The sequence below is a fragment of the Caretta caretta genome, chromosome 27 (genome assembly GCF_965140235.1).
Source record: "Caretta caretta isolate rCarCar2 chromosome 27, rCarCar1.hap1, whole genome shotgun sequence".
Lineage (NCBI taxonomy): Eukaryota > Metazoa > Chordata > Testudines > Cheloniidae > Caretta > Caretta caretta.
Window position 1 is genome coordinate 7,866,749 of NC_134232.1, and position 19,938 is coordinate 7,886,686.

Below are 19,938 nucleotides of genomic sequence, written 5' to 3' on the forward strand. Positions count from 1 at the left end.
TCATTTCTCCCACCGTGCGCATTTCTGGCCTCAGCCAGCGTGTGGCCCAGTCAATTAGTCTCTGGGCGTACACCTGGGGCCACACTGCTGCCGTCCATTGGGCCGCCCGGAACTTTTGGCGGTACCGCTCCGTCGACAGGCCCACCCAGTCTAGAATGGCCCCCCGCACCACCTCATAGTTCTGGGCTTGCTCATCGCTCAAGGCCATATAGGCCACTTGAGCCTCTCCTGTCAGGTATGGAGCCAGTCGGAGGGCCCAGGTTGCCTTCTCTCACCTGGTGCCTGTGGCTACCCGCTCAAAGGTCCTGAGAAAGGCGTCTGGATCATCCGCTGGGCTCATTTTACAAAGTCCCCAGCCCGGCAGCCGGGTGCCATCCCCTCCCGCAGGACTCACCACTCGTTGCAGAAGCTGTTGTTGAACGCCGGTCTGCTGTATGAATTCTCGCAGACTCTGCTGTTGCTCAATTTACCAGGTCAGTAAGGCCTGTCTCTCAGCCTGGTGGGACTGCTGAAAACTTTGCAGGACCTGCTGCATCTGCTCCTGCTGTTTGACCAGCCATTGCAGGGTCTCCTCCATATCCGGGCTGCCAACCAAGTTCGCTGGCTCTTGGATCCTGGACAAGCCCCCACGTGTAACGAGGTGTTCATTTGCCCTCACAACAAATCAGCCAGAGACCCCTTCTGAGTGCAATCACCAGTGCTTTTTATTTTCAGTGTCAGCTCCCACCACCTTCTATTTACACTCTGCTCCAAACCAGCAACCTGGGGGACAGCTAGCATCTCCAGCCGGCAGGGCAGGGATGCAATGCTCCTCTCCTCCCCCTGCCTGCCTGCCTTATATAGCCCCCTGGCTAATAAGGCCCGCAGGTGCTTCTCTTCTAGCAATTAGGTGTGGCATACTCAGCCAGGCCCAATTAATGCTTATTAATTGGAGCTGGGCTAACAGGGGCCTGGCTCAGGACCTCCTGGCCAGCACCCTGTTACACCCCCACTTAGTCATCTCTGAAGATCCTTGAGGGACCCTACTATTTACTTTCTTTCCTTGTGAAAACTGACCCTTTATTTCCCTTATTGACCTTTGTTTCCTATCTTGTAACCAGTTACTAATTTATAACAGGACCTTCCCTCCTATCTCATAGAATTGGAGGACTGAAAGGGACCTTGAGAGGTCATTTAGTCCAGTCCCCTGCACTCATGGCAGGACTAAGTATTATCTAGACCATTCCTGACAGGTGTTTGTCTAACCTGCTCTTAAAAATCTCTAATGATGGGGATTCTATGACCTCCCTAGGCAATTTATTCCAGTGCTTAACCACCCTGACAGGAAGCTTTTCCTAACGTCCAACCTAAATCTCCCTTGCCGCAATTTAAGCCCATTGCTTCTTGTCCTATCCTTGGAGGTTAAGAAAAACAATTTTTCTCCCTCCTCCTTGTAACAACCTTTTGACTCATGACTGCTTAGTTAGGCTTTCTGAAAGTCCAAACACACTATACCAACTGGATCACCCTTGTCCACATGCTTGTTGACTCTCTCATTGATCAGGGAATGTGATATATCCCCAGGGAGAAGAATGATGACACCCACCAGCAGCAAAGATAGGTGGTAGCCTTACCATGCAGAATCCTGCTCATCATGTATTAAAATCTCACAGTTACATTTTCTGTTCAGATTAATTAAGTAAAGTTTGTAAAAACACTTTGAAAATCTATAGGACAGCATAATAAATCAATATGATTTTAATTTATTTTCACTGGTTTTTGTGGTACAGCCAGGCAGAATTTATTCCTGCAACATAATTGCTCCTCATCACTCCTATTTTTGGTTAGGAGTGTCTTTGTGTGTGTAGAGATCCTAATCTGACTATAACAGCTAGGTGTTAATTTTTATTGTTTATTCTAATTAATTCATTATTTATTAATATTGTTGGCTTGCCCTGCGATATTCATATCGGGCCATAAAGGGAAGTTAATATTATTATTATTATTATTTAAGTCAAGGCTGAATGACATAGAGTCTTGTGGTTCTCCTACTCTCATTCTGTAAAAAACAACAGTATTCAGTATTGCCTACCTGTCAAATATCATGAGTCAGGCCTCAAAAATCAAGAATTTTTTTTAATCGCTTTTGTGTCTTTTTATTTGTCTTCTAGTTTTAAGCCTTTAGGGTTCACATTTCTTTGCAACCATGAGGGATAAGAACATCTTTAAAATAAAAGCTGAGATTCTCACATATTTACAAAAACAACGAGGAGTCCAGTGGCACCTTAAAGACTAACAGATTTATTTGGGCATAAGCTTTCGTGGGTAAAAAAACCCACTTCTTCAGGTGCATGGAGAAGTGGGTTTTTTACCCATGAAAGCTTATACCCAAATAAATCTGTTAGTCTTTAAGATGCCACCGGACTCCTCGTTGTTTTTGTGGATACAGACTAACACGGCTACCCCTCTGATACTTGGTCACATATTTACGTAATTTCAGGATCTGGGGCTGTGAGAAAAATGCTAAAGCTCGTGACACTCAAGATAAATTGAGATTTGGACACACTTATGTTACTGCCCTATTTTGGGCCAGGGCAGTAAGGTCAGCAGCAAGTCTCTCAGCATGGGTCCACAGACTCAGGCCAAGGAATTGCAAAGATTTCCCAGAAATGAACAAAGGTAAACATTGTTTTCGTGATTGAAATCTTTCAAAGGCATTGGACTTCATACATTTACTCATGATGTTTTACCATTTTCCCGTGTTTTTTTGCCACAGATGCATGGACATGATCAGAGCTATGCACAAACTTCCCGTTTGCCCTTTTGTCGAGTCACGCTGTTAAGCGCATTGAAATAGTAGCCATATAATAAAAGTATTAGTTTTAAATAAACCAATCTGGTAAAAAATCAATCCCAAAATGTCACTGTCTAGAGGTCTAAAGCGTAAAAGAACAGCGACTTCATTTAAATCTGGATGGCTGGATGAGACTATAGAGACAGTTACACCGAGGTCACATAGTGTAATGCTTGTTAAACTTCATGAAATATTCACATATGATGAGGACAACAGAGTGGTTTGTGTATATTGTCGAGATGCCAGAGCTTCGGGAGAATTTTCAACAGGAAGAATGTAGAATGATGTATGGAAGTTGGATTTCTTAAAGTGTCATCTGTCAAGTAAGTCTCATATAGATGGGTTTCAGAGTAGCAGCCGTGTTAGTCTGTATTCGCAAAAAGAAAAGGAGTACTAGTGGCACCTTAGAAACTAACCAATTTATTTGAGCATAAGCTTTCGTGAGCTACAGCTCACTATCCACTACTGCTGTTGCAGACATTGGCCCGGGGTCCGGGTCCATCACCTCTGACCGGGTCCTGGTAGAAGTTTCCAGAACAGCACTAGGCGTGATGGCTGGTTTAGTCTCGCTGCGGGTGACCATTCCCACCCCCTTGGCTGACTTCATATGATTGGCCAAGTCTTCCCCCAGCAGCATGGGGATGGGATAATCATCAGAGACTGCAAAAGTCCACGTTCCTGACCAGCCCCGGTACTGGACAGGCAACTTGGCTGTAGGCAAATTGAAAGAGTTGGATTTGAAGGGTTGAATCGTCACTTGGATCTCCGGGTTGATTAAATTGGGGTCCACTAAGGAAGCATGGATAGCCGACACTTGTGCTCCAGTGTCCCTCCACGCGGTGACCTTCTTCCCGCCCACACTCACAGTTTCCCTCCGCTCCGAGGGTATCTGGGAGGTATCTGGGCCTGAGGACCTCTGGTGTGATTCCGGTGCAATGAACTGTAATCTGTTGGGGTTCTTGGGGCAGTTGGTCTTTACATGCCCCGGCTCGTTACATTTAAAACATCGTCCAGCTGACTGGTCACTGGGGCGAGGTGGGTTGCTGGAGAACGGTGTGGCGGGACGATAAGGTGGCTGGAGGGTTCCATGGGGGGTCGGTGGGGACTTGGGCGGCCCCCGGTAGTAGGGTGTGGTCTGAGGTTGTCCCTTCTGGTATCCGCTCCAACTGCGACCAGTTTTTTTCTTCTCTGCCACCTCCACCCATTTGGCTCCAATCTCCCCCACCTCGATTACAGTTTTGGGTTTCCCAACTAGGATGTATCTTTCTATCTCCTCAGGAACACCCTCTAAGAACTGTTCCATTTGCATTAGGAAGGGCAAATCTACTGGAGATTCAACACTTGCTCCTGATATCCAGGCATCCCAATGTTTCACAATGTGGTAGGCATGTCGGGTAAATGACACGTCTGGTTTCCACCTTAGGGCTCTGAATCGCTGACGGGGATGGTGTAACAAGACTTAGAAACAAAAACCCTTCATTATGGAGCGGATTGCTTAGCATGATTCTTGAAAGTCCAGCTGAAAAGCAGAGGAGGCAAATTAATCTTGAACACAAGCCCTCAAACCCAGAAGAAATCAAAGTACTTATTGACAGTGTGTTGTTGGCTATTAAAATGAACAGCTCAAAGCTTTCTGTTCAGGATATTAATGACCATATGGAAAAGTATGTGTGCATACCAGCAAGCTGGAGAAGTAAAAATTATGCTTTTGAATTTCTTGAAATTATCAACTGCATTATTCAAAATGACCTCATGCATGAAATAGCATTGGCAATGTTTCATACTCTATCTGTTGATGAAAGCACTGATATATCCATTAGCAGATACTTGATACTCTACTTTAAATATAGATCCATAAATTCTGCAGACTATAAAACTTTGTTTGGTGGACTATTACGATTGCAAGAATGTGAGGCTGTTTCAATAGTGTCTGCAGTCAAAGAGTTTTATAAAAAACAACTTGATCTAATGAAAATGGTGGTGTTCACATCTGATGGTGCCTCTGTGATGTTGGGCAAACTCAATGGTGTGGCGGCTCAGCTGAAATGTGATATTCCACACTTAGTCCAGCAACATTGAGTTGCACACCGGGAAGACTTGGGGATTTCCGATGCATTGAAAGAGGTCAAGCTGATAAGAGACATCGAAACCTTAATGAGAACTGTCAACATGATGTTCTGTCAGTCATCCAGGAGAAAATGCAAATTTCAGAAAAAAATTTAGGATGCTTCTGAATGTGAGTCAGTGGCTTTCAGGCCACTCAATGAAGTGTGCTGGTTATCTAGGCACTTTGCACTTCGAGCAATTATTCACAGCTATAATCCTCTTCTGGAATATTTTGAGCAAGACAAAGATACTGATCCAGTTTCTAAATACTGCCACAAAAAGCTGAATACCATGGAATACCAAATAACATTAGAAGTTTTGAATGACGTTTTGTCGGAGCTGGCTTCACTATCCACGCTGCTCCAGAAACGGGGCCTTACACCTCTTGAAGCATTTCACCTTGCCAAGGTAAACTGAACAAGATCAGAAGACAGTACCTTGGAGATTCAGTCTTATGGAATGACAAAGTTAAGGCTCTCTTGGATATAAGCTCTCAAAAAAATAATGAAATTGATACCAGTTCCATAATAACTTTCATAAACATCTTGTGTGCACATTTGGCAGACAGATTTCCAGAGGATGAAGGCCAGGAGTAGTCCGCTTTTGATTGTGCAGCAATAGTTAAGTGTGACTTCAGTTTTGGAACTCATCAGGCCAAATCCTTATGTTCAAAATACAAAGACTTTCTTGCTGAAGAGATTGTTATAGTCAGTCAGTACAATGCCTTCAAGTTTGCAGTAGCCCAAAGAATCAAAAGCCAGTTGGTTTTAAGTTTACCGGATATGGTGACATTTGCTCACCAGAACTAACAGTTTCAGGATCTTGCAAAGTTGATGGATATTGGAGGAACATTCCTAGCATCAAGTGCAGACTGTGAGTGTGGCTTTAGCTTAATGAACACTCTAAAAAACAAACTATGGAATCGTTTACAAGTAGATCATTTGGACATGCTGATGTGTATTAAGAGTTACCAGCTGGATGGAGGACTGATAGATCTGGACAGAGTTTCTATTGAATGGGCAAATGAAAAAGATCGCAGGGAAAAACAGTAAGGTTAGTTCAGCAGTCTTTGACATTTCGACCAATAAGGAAATTAAAATGCATGTGTAATTACATATCTTATTCTTGGCGGATAATCATTTATTGATATGTTTTAGGAAAATTTTAAATTTAAAACACAAACTTGTTTTTCTTTTCCTTATGATGTCTCTATCTGAAAACCCATGTAAATTGACACAAATTGCAAATTAAAACTTTTTAAATGTATAAGCATTTTACTCGCTTGGGCACATTTGCCTCATGGCGCACAACTTTGAACTCTGCTTCAGAAATTTGCACAGAAGAAATTTTTTGCGCACACGGCCTGTCAAATATTCGACGGCCGGTTGCTGGTGGCCGCTGTCACATAGCGAGCCTCTCCGTGTGACCCCCCCCCTTAAACATTAAACACACTTTTTATGTGTGAACACCATTGTAAATGCTGGCGGCAAAGCAGGGTTTGGGGTGGAGGCTGACAACTCACGACCCCCCCCCCATGTAAGAACCTTGTGATCCCCGAGGGGTCCCGACCCCCACTTTGAGAACCCCTGGAGAGCGTCCATGGGGGCTGGGTGGCGCCACTGAGTCCGAGGTCACCTCCGCCCATCCTCTCGCGCAGCCTCAGCCGTCCCCAGTGCGCATGCCACGCAGCAGCGCGGTGACGTCATCCCGTCCCATCCGCACGCACGTTCCCCTCCCCCTCCCGGTAACGGGGGAAGAGGCGGCTGGAGCCGGCGGAGCCCGAGCGGCGAGTGAGTCGGGGGGAGGGGAGAGCCGCGGGGCGGCCCCGCATCGCGTTTCCCCGCGGGGCCCGGCGAGCGGGGCCTGCTTCCGGCGGGTGGGGGGCCGCGGCCTAGGGCGGCTGGCGGCGCCCGGGCCTGCCCCGGACAAAGGGCCCGCCCCCTGCTCGAGGCTCCCCGCGTCCCTCAGCCTTAGCGGGCGGCGTGTGGGGGTGAGCTGCCCCCTCAGCCCCCGGGCGCAGGGCCCCCAGGAGAGGGGGCGGGGCCTCCTGCTGCTGCTTCAGCTCAGCCACCCCCCCGTGAGCTATAGCGGCCCCCTCCCTGTCCCGCCACCCCCGTACCGAGCTACAGCGCCCCCCCCCGGGGCAGCGCGGGACTCACCCCCCCCCCCGAGCTACAGCGGCCGCTCCCCCCCCCCCCCCGGGCAGCGCGGGTCTCACCCCCCCCCGCCCCGAGCTACAGCGGCCGCTCCCCCCCCCCCCCGGGCAGCGCGGGTCTCACACCCCCCCGCCCCGAGCTACAGCGGCCGCTCCCCCCCCCCCCCGGGCAGCGCGGGTCTCACACCCCCCCGCCCCGAGCTACAGCGGCCCCCTGCCCCCCCCCCCGGGCAGCGCGGGTCTCACCCCCCCTCCCCCCACATTGACCTATAGCGGGTTTCAGAGTAGCAGCCGTGTTAGTCTATATCTGCAAAAAGAAAAGGAGGACTTGCGGCACCTTAGAGACTAACAAATTTATCAGAGCATAAGCTTTCCTGAGCGATAGAGCTCACTTCATCAGATCCAATGAAGTGAGCTGTAGCTCACGAAAACTTATGCTCTGATAAATTAGTTAGTAGTCTCTAAGGTGCCCCAAGTCCTCCTTTTCTTTTTATGAGCTATAGCTGTGCACTTTATCCCCCAGGGCAGTGCAGGTCTCATCCCCAGCTCGAGCTAGGGCAGCCCTTCTCCCACCCAGGGCGGCATGGATCTCACCCCCACACCAAGCTACAGCAGCCCTCTCCCTCCTGAACAGTACCTACCTCATGCCAAATCGAGCTACAATGTCCCCCTTTCTCCCAGAATAGCGTGGATCTCCTCCCCAAACCAAGCTACAATGTCCAACAGACCCCATGCAGGGCAGCATGATCGCTTAGGTGGGGGGGATGTAGGATATTCTCACTCACTTGCCCCACAAGCTTGGATCATGGGGTAGGGAGGGGGAGACAGGTGATGCATTTAGCCTTCCCCACTGTGGGAAAGGATGCTGCAAGTGTAGTTTTGCTCTCTTCCCCCATCCCATTTCTCCCCCATCCACACCCAGTACCTGACTGGGCAATCTTTACTGCGGGAAGGTGGAGGGGTGCAGTGTGGTTCTCTTCTCTTTTTTGACCCTCCCCCCATACAGACACCATCCCCAATTGGGTGATTTCTGGCAGAAGGAGACTGCAGTGTGGTTTTCCTCTCTTTCCCCATGTACACACCATCTCTGACTGGGTGACGGGGAGAACAGGTGGGTGCAGTTTGTAATCCCACTCCTTCCTCAAATTTAGGATGATCCATGAGAAGGAAGGCTGCAGTGTTCCTTCCTTCCTGTCTTTTCAAAGCAGAATGATCTGGCGGGGGGATACTGCTGCAATCCCATTCTCTGTCCACCCACCCAGTGTAGGATCTTTCACAAGGCAAAATGATCTTAGGAGTTAGGAGGCCAGAGTGTCTGTCCCCTTCCCAATCCTCAAGGCATATAATCCCAAAGGGACAAAGTTTCACCCTCTCTTCTCTTAACCAGTACATTTTCTAAAGTGTGGTGAACTGGGGGTGTGGAGACTGCTGTGGTGTTCCTGCTCTTAAAGGCAAGGTGGCCTCCAGAGAAGATGTGGTCGTCAGCGTCTCTTTTCCCAAAATTATGTTAACTGGGGAAATCTGCACACACCTCTGTCTATCTTTAGGGTTTTCTACTGCAGCTTGTCACTGTGATGTCTGAGCACCATCCACATAAAAAAATCAATAGCAAAGACTTGAGTAGACTTCATAATCAAGTGTAGCAGATTGTTCTGCAGAGTGTTGTGTTTCTGATTGTACTTGATATATGCTTTTCCAGTTTTCTTTTATTCACACAGTGAGAAAACAGCCTTACAAACTGATTTAATATTAAAAAATATTACAATTCATGAAGTACAGCACAAGCAACAAGAGCCCAGTGTTCCACAATTCAGGCGTTTGTCACATATCAGCAGGTTTGAAGCTTGAGAACTGTGTTGGTGCAAGTGGGAAGAACAGATTATTGGAGTCAAGCTTCTACCATGGAGAGCAGAGGAATGATTTTTTTCCAAAAATGACCTAGAGAGCTCCATATTCTAGACTTTTAGATTTGTTGAGCAGATTCCAAACTGGTAAATGCTTTGTGTAGGAGGTAGTGTACAGAATTTACTCTCAGATTTGCCAGTTATTTCTCTTAGCTATGCACCTTAATGTCATTGAAGGGGTCCCAGTGAATGCAGAGAATTGTCTAATAAGACTGCTAAACTAGGAGCCTTCTGACTGTAACACACTTGAAAGGGCTGTGCATCATGCCCCCCCCCTTTTTTTTTTGTGCCTTGAAGGTATGACTTTAGTTGCCCAAGCATTGGGAAAATACTAAACTTCATGGAATCAGGGTCAAATCCTAGCAGCATCAACAACTGAGCCCTTCATCCTCCTGACATGGAAAAGTGAGTTCTGTGCAAACAGATTGGGTGGGAGTCTTTCAAATGTGACCTCAAGAACTGAGGTGCTGTCTACTCTGTGTGTATCTTAAATATCCTAAGGCACACCTCTTAAGTGAGGCTTGACTTTTTGTTCTTGACCAACATTTCCCCTCCCCCTACGGTTGTGTGGTTTGCTATGTGCTATCTGCACTCCTCTCTAAAGGTGGCTGGATTTCAGCTGTGCAGTATTTACAAAGCTATAACACATTCAGGGATGGGACTGTATAAAAATGCAAAATATTTATTCAGTTGACTTTCCACTTCTCCTCCCATATCGGTTCTTGTGTTCAGGGACCTCGCCTTGGGTTTATTTGTCTATCTTGGATTGTAAAATCTACAGGACAGGAATGTTTGTTAAGCATTGTGTTAACGGGTGATAGACTTTTCTATCTATAAACCTGGTAACATGTATTTCTTTTTGATTGATGGAACTTTTTGAGCGATGTAATATTTTGGACAGCAACCTGTTCATTTTTCTTTAATGAAAAGTGAATATATTAAAATTTTCAGTAGAGGAACAAAGCCAAAATCCTAGTTGGGGTTATCTTCTCAAACATCCATCTCCAGATGACTGTAGGAAGCCCTGGTCAAAGGAATTTGTGCCTTTTGTATCTGGCAAACTATAACAGAGGGGATGTTAACTTGTATATTCTGACCGTAACAGAGAGAGTGCTGACATCATGAACTGGAACAAAGGTGGGCCTGGCACCAAAAGAGGCTTTGGTTTTGGAGGATTTGCCATAGCCCCTGGAAAGAAAGAGGAACCAAAACTCCCTTCACAGTCCCATAGTGCTTTTGGAACACCTGGCTCTTCAGCTGCGTTTGGGAAGTCAGCACCGCCTCAGCTCCCTTCTTTCTATAAAATTGGATCAAAGCGAGCAAACTTTGATGAGGAGAATGCGTAAGCTGTGCTACTTTTTTTTTGTGTGTCCTGTTTTAGATTTGGTTGTTTTACAGGTTTCAAGGAGCAAATTTCATTGATTGAAACTAACAAGCAGAGAAATAGTTTAAACTGTCTGAGCCTGGGTTTTCTTCTCAGTGAAAGGGGAATAATACCCTTGTCTATGTTGAGAGTTGTTTGTGAAGCTTATTTTAATTATTTAGATTTAAAATAATAAGAAGATGCCTATTCAAGGATCTAGGCACAGTAACACGTCATTAGTGGATATAATAAAATCCCAGTACATTTTAAGTAATCATTTCAGTAGGAACTGAGTCAACCAGCCACCTACAAAAACTCCTTTCCACCCTTTCATCATTGTGGGAAGTATGCCTGTCGCCTCCTCCAAAAGCCCAAATTGAACGTCTTTTGCAGCATGTTCAAAAGGTCACCAAATTCAGGCTATTTTAGACCAACAGGGGGACCAAGTTCCAAAGTCTTGGAGCTCCCGTGTCCTGCCAGCTTCCCCCTCTATTTTTTACAGTGAGGGGAATCCAGCTTGAGCATCCGTGCTGACTTCAGCTATGGCAGAATGGCATGGGGAGAGAGGCGATTCCTCCAGTAGGCCAGTCACAGGCCATACAGGGCTTTATAGATCATAACCAGCACCCAAAATTCCAGTCAGCCAGTGCAGCTCCTGCAGCACCACTATCACATGTTCCCAGCAAGATGCCCCATTCAGTAAGGAAGCCACTGCATTCTGCACCTACTGCATCTCTCAATGGTTTTAAGGTGTGGCTCCATGTTGAGCACTCGCAGTAGTCTAAACTGAGGTAATAACAGCATAGATAACAGTGGCAAAGTCTCCATCCAGAATGAAAAGTCACAACCCCTTAGCCATATACACATGGTAAAAAACTGACTGGAATACTTCTGTCGTACAATTGTCAAATAGCAGCTGGGAGTCTAAAATCACCCCTATGTTACAAACCCTAGCAAGATATACGCCTTCTGTCAAAAGATCTGAAGTTGCCTCGTCTATAAAGAGAGAGGGTGGCCCGTTCCTTAGGGCACTAGTCTGGGACTTCGGCAACCCAGGTTCAATTCCCTGCTCTGCCACAGACGTCCTATGTGACCTTTGGCAAGTCATTTAATCTCTGTGCTGCAGTTTGTTGTTTGTAGAACGTATTTAAACATATTAAAAAGATTGTGAGGCTGTCAGACGCGACAGTGATTGATAGATGGATCACCACTTGCTTCCCCTTGCTCCTATCTTGTTTGGGTTGAGTTTCAACTAGCTCACTTTCATCTATACTTCAGTCTCAGCTAGACACTGGCTGAGGCACTGATCAGCATCATCCAAGTCGAACAAGATACAGTTGGGTGTTGCCAGCATCCTGAAAACATTGGCCTCCTTACTAACCCTTCTTATAGTCCTATACACACATTGAGGAGGTAAAAGAATACTGCTTTGTAGCAGAACCTGACTCTAGAGAGGGCTTGGGAAGAGGAACAGTTGTCCATAGCTGCCTGCCTTACTTCAGTTACTAGCTTAATGCATTTGTACCCATATCACACCTCAACGTCCTTCAATGGAAAAAACTAGATGAATACAAAGTTTTGTTATTCACTCCAGTCAGTTATACAGAGACTCAGACCAATGGCTCTACAAACAGATAGACCCACTGCATGACTTGTTATAGCTGTGTGCTGACCTGGCCCGTTACTGTGCTATAAACTACTCTCTCTTACTTGTCAGATACTTTGAGGATGAAGAGGAAGATTCCAGCAATGTTGATTTGCCATACATTCCTGCAGAGAATTCCCCCACGCGCCAGCAGTTTAATTCCAAATCGGGAGACTCTGACAGTGAAGATGATCCCTTGGAAGCATTCATGGCTGAAGTGGAGGCAAGCCCCAGCTCATTAAGTGTTTATGAATTTAGGTGTTAAACTCCTCTGTTAAGAGCAGGAAACATAGATAAATATACAAAAGGTTAAGGGTTATATTAGTGCTCTTCAAGGTGCTGTTTACAATAATATTATTACCTGTTGGCATGGATAAGGCTGTACTTTGTATATCGGAGTCCTTGTCTATTATCTTCATGAGAATTTTTAAAAAATCCCAATATGTGTAAAAACCATTTAAGAGTGACTAAAGCCAAAAAAAATTACCGAAAGAATCATAGACATGTAATTCTGGAAGGGAACTTGAGAGGACATCTAGTCCAGCCCGCTGCACTGAGGAAGGTCAAAAGTATACCTAGCGTATCATCCCTGACAGGTGTTTGTCCAGCCTGTTCTTAGAAACTTCCAATGATGCAGATTCCACAACCTCCCTTGAAAGCCTATTTCAGAGATTAACTACCCTTATAGTTAGAACGTTTTTCCTAATATCTAACCTAAATCTCTCTTGCTGCAGATTAAGTGCATTACTTCTTGTCCTACCTTCAGTGGACATAGAGAACAGTTCATTCCTGTTCTCTTTGTAACAGCCCTTAACATATATGAACACTGTTATCAGGTCCCCCCACAATTTTCTTTTCTCAAGACTAAACATGCCCTGTTTTTTTTTCAATCTTTCTTCATAGGTGAAGTTTTCTATACCTTTTATCATTTTTGTTCTCTCTTCTGGACTCTCTCCAATCTGTCAATCTTTCCTGAAGTGTTGCACCAAGTACTGGTTACAGTACTCCAATGGAGGTCTCACCAGTGCTGAGTAGAGCAGGACAGTTACTTTCTATGTCTTATGTATGACATTCCTCTTAATGCATCCCAGAATAATATGAGCCTTTTTCACAACTTTTTCACTACCTCCTAGCCAGTTTATCCCCATTTTGTAGTTGCGCATCTGATTTTTTCCTTCCTGAGTTTTTTACGCTTGTGTTTATTGAAAATCATCTTGTTGAATTCGGACCTGTTCTCCAATTTGTCAAGGGCAGTCTGAATTCTAATCCTGTCCTCCAAAGTGTGTTAGCAACCCCTTCCAGCTTGCTGCTATCTGCAAATTTTATAAGCATACTTTCCACTCTATTATCCAAGTCATTAATAAAAATGCTGAATAGTGCTTGAACCCAGGACAGTCCCCTGCAGGATCCCACTAAATATGTCCCCCCAATTTGACAGTGGACCATTGATGACTACTCTTTGAGTACAGGCTTTCAGCCAGTTTTGCACCCACCTTACAGTAATTTCATTTAGATCACATTTCCCTATTTTGCTTATGAGAATGTCATGTAAGACTGTGTCAAAAACCTTACTAAAATCAAGACATCATGTCTATAGGCCCCCCACTAGAACAGTTACTGTGTCAAAGAAGGAAATTAGGCTGGTTTGGCATGATTTGTTCTTGACAAATCTATCTTGGTGGTTATTTGTAACCCTATTATCCTCTTGGTATTTACAAATGAATTGTTTAATAATTTGTTCCAGTATCTTTCCAGGTATTGAAGTTAGGGCTGACTGGTCTGTCATGCCTTGAGTCCTTTTTGTTCCCGTTTTTAAAGATAGGTAGTTTGTTTGCCATTCTCCAGGCCTCTGTGATTTCACCTGCCCTGTAAGGGTTTTCAAAAGTAATCGCTATAGGTTCTGAGAAAGCTTTAGCTAGTTCCTTAAGTACCCTAGGGTGAATTTCATCAACTCCTGCTGACTTAAATACATCTAACTTCTTTAAATATTCTTTAGCATGATCTTTCCCTATTTTGGCTTCCATTCCGTCGTCCTTGTTGTTAATATTAATTGTTACGTTTCTGATCACAATTAACCTCTTATAGTGAAGACTGAAGCAAAATAGGCATTAAACACCATAGCCTTCTTGATGTCACAAGTTGTTTGTTCTCCTTCCCCTCTAAGTAGAGGACCTCTACTTTTCTTCATCCTTCTCTTGCTGTTAATGTAGTTATAGAACCTCTTCTTATTGCCTTTTATGTCCTTTGCTGGGTGTAATTCTTTTTGTGCCCTAGCCTTTATGATTTTGTCCCATACGTGCTTATGCCGTTCTTTTGTACGCCTCCTTAGCAATTTGTCCATGTTTCCACTTTTTGTAGGATTCCTTTTTGATTTTCAGGCATTAAAGAGCTTCTGATTGGAGCCATATTGGCTTCTTCTTTCCTTCTTCCTGTCTTTCCCTTCTATTCTTCCAGTCTTTTCTTTGCATCAGGGTAGCTTGCTGTTGCACCTTTAATATTCTCTCTTTGAGAAACTGCCAGCTCTCATGAACTCCTTTTTCCGTTAGATTTTCTTCCCATGGGACCTTACCTACCAATTCTCTGAGTTTAACATCTGCTTTTTTGAAGTCCATTGTCTTTATTCTGCTCCTGTCCTTCCTTTCCTTAGAATCATGGAATCTATCATTTCATGATTACTTTCACCCAAATTGCCTTCAACCTTCAGATGAACTATAACATCGCCAAAGATCTAACCAGGCAGTACAACGCCATTCATTGTAAGTAATAAAGATAGTATTTTAAGCTTTTTTGTTACTTTGATCTTAATGACGTATGCCTTGGCATCAACTCTGCTAGCTGCAATTATGTTTAAAGACAATTGGTGCTGGCACAGCTTTCCTGATCGATGTGCGAAGAAAACTGTTTTTAAGAACAGCATTGGAAAACGTTGGCCTGAGAACTCCCAAAGGATTAGTCAGTGGCATGATATGGTTAGCATAATAGGACATGGAATGAGAGACTGTTGAATCCCAAAAGTGCTGTTCCTGTGGCATGATGGAATAACCTAGCTCTGATTACTTCGGTCCTATTACAATATGACTGACTCCTGTTTCCCGCTTCAGATTTATCATCATGTTTTGCAAGGTCATTCATCACTTTGTATAAACAACATTGCAATAAGGATTTTTCCTTTCCAAGCTTTATCCTTGTGGTTGTTATGTGATACAATTCTGTGTCCTCTTAGGATCAAGCAGCCCGAGACATGAAGAGACTTGAAGAGAAAGACAAGGAAAGAAAGAATACAAAGTAAGCTCTCTTCTGTATCTCTCAGATCCTGCCTTGTAAGGGTGTTTAGAGCATTTCAAGGCTTATAAAAACCATCTTCTCCATTTTACATTAAACTTAATTGGTTCTTTAGATCCATGTCATGTAAATATAGTGAATAACCAGAGCATAGAATCCCTTCCAGTGGCTGTAAATTTTTGTACAGTAAAATAGCATCAGATGATAGATTAGCAGAATCCTTTGAGGCACCCCAAAACAAAACATACTGGAAGATTCACTTATAAGAAAACAAACCAGGCTTTTATTTTATTTGGGAAGGATCACCAACGCCTTTTCTTCCCTCCCTGTACTCAAAGTCCCTACATTGCAGCAACCATCTACACAAGCCAAGGAAAACTGGGTATAGCTCCCTACAAAGCCAGTCGCTGCCTTCCTGAGCAATATCCAAAGGACATTGTTCCCAAGTATGATTCAGGTACTCTTTGCCCAGCAATCCCAGGCCAGGCAAACCTAGAGACTGAGGGATTAAACTGAGATCCTTGCATGTCAATGCATTTCATTGCTACTAGCTTGCCAGACTGGCCCAGATGAAGCTATTTGTTCCCCAGTGATTAGGAATGTTTGGTTTTGCCTAAAACCATATTTATTAGAATAGATGGCTCCTTTGGGATCATCTGGTGAAAGCACCATTGCAGCACAGACAAATTTAGAAATGAACACAATTTTGCAGTAAATACTGTGATTCTTCTAAACCTAGTTCAGGGGTTAAGAACAGTGCCACATGCTGCTCCCCACAGTTGGGAAATTTTGAGCTCAGAAGCAGATTTACAAGGGGGGAGATTGCTTGTCTGTCTTGATCAAGTGAAATAACTATGTACCATTGATACTTGTTGTGAACATCAGATGTGTTAATGTAGTCTATATTGCATGGCGTTGATCAGGTTGTTCATAGGCCTGAAACAGAACACTGGATCCAAACCACCACCGACTTTGGGGAAGCCCTGAACTGGATTCAAACTTCCTGGTTCCTGTCCCTCTCTAGTTATGGGCTTGTAATAACATCTTTTGGTAATGCCAGGGACTTAAACCAAAATGCTCACTTTTCAAAAACTTTCACAGTAGAATCCACATCAAAGAATTCCTAATCTTCAGCCATGCTAGTGGAAGTAAAAGACGCTTGTGCAGGATTATGTATTATGAAAGCTCCTGTGGGTTGGGATTATACACTGATTTAATTGCTGCTTGATATTGTTAGTGTTGTGTCTTCCACTAAAGCATGGAGCTCATCACTACTCAAGTGACAATACAGAGCTGGGTATGTGGAACATTTGCAGGGAAGTTTGTTTCTCCGCTTGTTTTTCCAGGGGTATTCGAGATGACATTGAAGAGGAAGATGACCAAGTGAGTTCCTATGCAGTCTTTCTATCTATTTTATCCCCCCAAAATCTAACTACTTAGGTACAAGCAAAACTTGAATACCATTTGAAACAAACTTGGAAGTTCATCGAGAGAGTCTACTAGTTTCCCTGTTGTCCCTGCCTTTCCAGATGCTTTAGAAAAGAAATAAAGAATATTGGGAGAAAAATCTCACAGTTCCTTAACTTGTATGTGAGAGGATCTTTCAGCTGATATGGTTTAAAATACACATAGTTTTCAATACCTCTGGGCCTCATCTAAACTGGTTATAGTAATATCTTTTATTTATATTGGTTCCACACCCTCCCCCCGCCACCCCCCAAAAAAGAGAAGAACAGAAAGGAAAAGAAATGGGAGGGAGAGGAGAGTGATGTCTCGGTTTCCATCTGTTAGGAATAAATGAAAGGTTTCTAGAAAGTTAGACCAAATCTTTTTCAATTTGTCTGAGATCCCTCTTCCCAGAAACATTACCCACTCATCAGCTGCTAGGTCAGCCAAGTTGCTGTGCTGAGCTTCTATGCCTGGAGGCAGTTTGTTCTTCCATCTAGATCATAGTCATCTAATACAGAGCTACAGTGGAATCATGGGAAGTCACTCTGATGACTTGTCAGCCAAATTTTGTCACTCTTTGGGGGCAGAGATCATCTTTTCCTCTCTATGCATAATTAGGGCCCCAGTCCCGAATTCGGCAATACAATAAGGTCATGTCTACACTTACGCTTACTGTGCAGCAAGCTGGAGTTTGAGTCAACAACACACCAGCATGCTGCTTACTAAGTCTTTGGGTGAACTCTGCTGGAATGTCCTAAGAGTTCCCTGCTATGTTTTGCAGTAGGGTCCACATGGACACTTACTGTGCAGCATGCTGGGACTGCTGCAGTTTTACACCCTAGCTTGCCGTGCAGTAAGTGTACTTGTAGATGTGCCCTAACACAGATAATAAATGAAGAAAAGAGACTTCATTTCAAAATGTACTTTATTCATTTATTTGACATGTCCTAATTATTTGATACTTTGTGATTTGTTAGTAACTATTCTGTTAGTTTCAGTAATGTAGGACCACACCAATGTGCTGTAACTATATACATTTGAGTGAAGCTAATTTATGCATGCAAATACCTGAGACTATGCAAATTATATGCACAGATGTTTAGTTAAGCAGCTAACTGGCTTGTTGAATGCACATGCGAAAGTTAGACAAGTGCAAACATTTGCACACAGGTACATGCACTGGACTTTGGAAATCTGGCCCCTGAATCTTTGCTGAGAAGTCAGATGAGACGCTCATTTCCCCATGAGAATGTTTTGGTTTGCAGATTAACAGTGAGAGCTAAATGAGTCTCTACAGTAGATGTGCATCTTTGTTAGATGTGTAGGGTGGGATCTTCCAGTGCCTTCAGTGAATTCCAATTTGTGCCTCTCTTTTGGAATTGTTTCTTTCCCATTTAAATGGGGTGTTGACGGTCCATTAGTACATTGAAGCAAAACACCTCATCCTCACTCAGGATGGTTGGGGGAGGTGAAAAATAAACATTTGAGGCATTTTAGGGGGGGTGTTTAAAAAAAAAAAATTGAACGTATAGTGACTTTTTGTTCAAAATTCCATGTTTAAAAGGCGGCAGCATTTGTTCTGTAGTCTTTATGGATGTAAGAATAGACCCTGCGATTTAATAAAGCATAACACATGACAGTTCTTGGTACAAACAGTTCTTAATCAGTCTTTTGAAGAAGAAAAAAGTTTTTAAAGCATTTTGTGGTACTAAGTGAACATTATAGCAGCTTTCTTCATTTCTTCTGATTCTTTCCTCTGGATTTTACTACTATTGCTGTTTACTAGAAGAGCCAGTTCTAGTGAACATGTTGTCCTTCAATGGTAGGTGTTAAAGCGAGCGACCATCTAATATATGCACCAGTTAAGCAAAAATACAGTAGTATTTCTCCCATTGTATTTGGGTGTGATTTTACTGATGTGTTTTGCTGCAGGAAGCTTATTTTCGCTACATGGCAGAAAATCCTACTGCTGGTGTGGTCCCAGAAGAGGAAGAGGATAACTTGGAATATGATAGTGATGGGAATCCAATTGCGCCATCCAAAAAAGTCATAGATCCTCTTCCACCTATTGATCATTCAGAGGTAGGGATGGAGTTTCTTCTACTGGGTTTTAACTTAAGGAATTTGTGTGTTCCTCAGCCTAATGAGCCAGATTTGTGGAGCACCTCAAAATAGCTACCTGATTGAAAGGTTTAAGTTAGCTAACAGTTATTATAAAATTCATCTTGATCTGTTTGAAGTAATTGAGCAGAAAAGAACTAGGGGATTACCGGTGAGAGTTAAAAGGAACAGAGTGGTAAGAAATTAAGGTAGTATTTTACAGGATGATGAATAAGTGGCAGGGATGTCCAGGGCAGTAGTGGAGTCAAGAATTTGAAATTAATTCAAATAAACAATCATCCTCCCAGCCCAGCTGTGGGCTAACTTCAGGGATGATTAAGACTTTGCTCAGAAAAGGACAAACCTTTGTGCCAAAATCTAGTGTACAGAATGGATTCTTGACTAACTGTGAGTATTTGAACCTGCAGATTGAATACCCTCCATTTGAGAAAAACTTCTACGAGGAGCACGAAGAAATCAGCAGCCTCACCCCACAGCAGATAGTGGAACTACGACATAAATTGAATCTACGGGTAAGCTGGAAATAAGACCATACTCCCAGGGCCCCTCACTTTCACCCCTTGGGATTACTTTAGTAGTTATTATGCCCAAGACTTTCACAAAGGACAGTGATTTTGAGACCACTTGAGAACCTAACGGGGTCTGATTTTCAGAGAGCAGGTGCTCAGCACTTCCTGAAAGTTGGGGCCCTTTGGACACCCAAGACCATCAGTTACATCTGAAAATCTTAGCCAATGTATTTCAAGTGCAGTTTACATTTCCTAAAGGGTTTGTATGTACTCAATATGTATATGGTACATGTCTGCAAATACGAGGAAAACAGTGTCCTTCATTTATATTAAACATGCTTGCCCATTGGTCTAGGCACATTATAAAAAACCCATCTCATTTATCTAACAACATTAAAACTCTGTCTAGCTCACTCAACCTATGCATAGAGGAATAAAGTAAAATGTATTAGTATATGCTTTCAGAAGTTCCACACTAGTTTAGTGTCATAGTTAAGTTTAGGGATGTTGCTTTGTGTTTATAAATCTGGGAATTTAATAACTCTGGTTCCCGAGGAAGCAGTTTGCTTGC

General features: G+C 43.8%; 1 protein-coding gene across 5 annotated transcripts in view; it reads left to right on the forward strand.

Annotated features, from left to right (window-relative positions):
* The first annotated feature begins 6,617 nt into the window (after positions 1-6,617).
* Positions 6,618-19,938, forward strand: part of DDX42 (DEAD-box helicase 42) — a 33,343-nt gene continuing 20,022 nt past the window's right edge. Inside the window, exons 1-9 of one of the 5 annotated variants that reach the window (XM_048830124.2) lie at positions 6,635-6,729; positions 8,101-8,205; positions 9,296-9,403; positions 10,104-10,340; positions 12,079-12,229; positions 15,230-15,291; positions 16,635-16,671; positions 18,670-18,819; positions 19,266-19,370. In XM_048830124.2, the coding sequence (XP_048686081.2) occupies positions 9,396-9,403; positions 10,104-10,340; positions 12,079-12,229; positions 15,230-15,291; positions 16,635-16,671; positions 18,670-18,819; positions 19,266-19,370 (750 nt within the window). In that variant the 5' untranslated portion in view covers positions 6,635-6,729; positions 8,101-8,205; positions 9,296-9,395. Of the gene's footprint in view, positions 6,730-8,100; positions 8,206-9,295; positions 9,404-10,103; positions 10,341-12,078; positions 12,230-15,229; positions 15,292-16,634; positions 16,672-18,669; positions 18,820-19,265; positions 19,371-19,938 lie in introns of those variants that run through there. The other 4 variants (XM_048830126.2, XM_048830125.2, XM_048830127.2 and 1 more) reach the window with 4 other exon arrangements.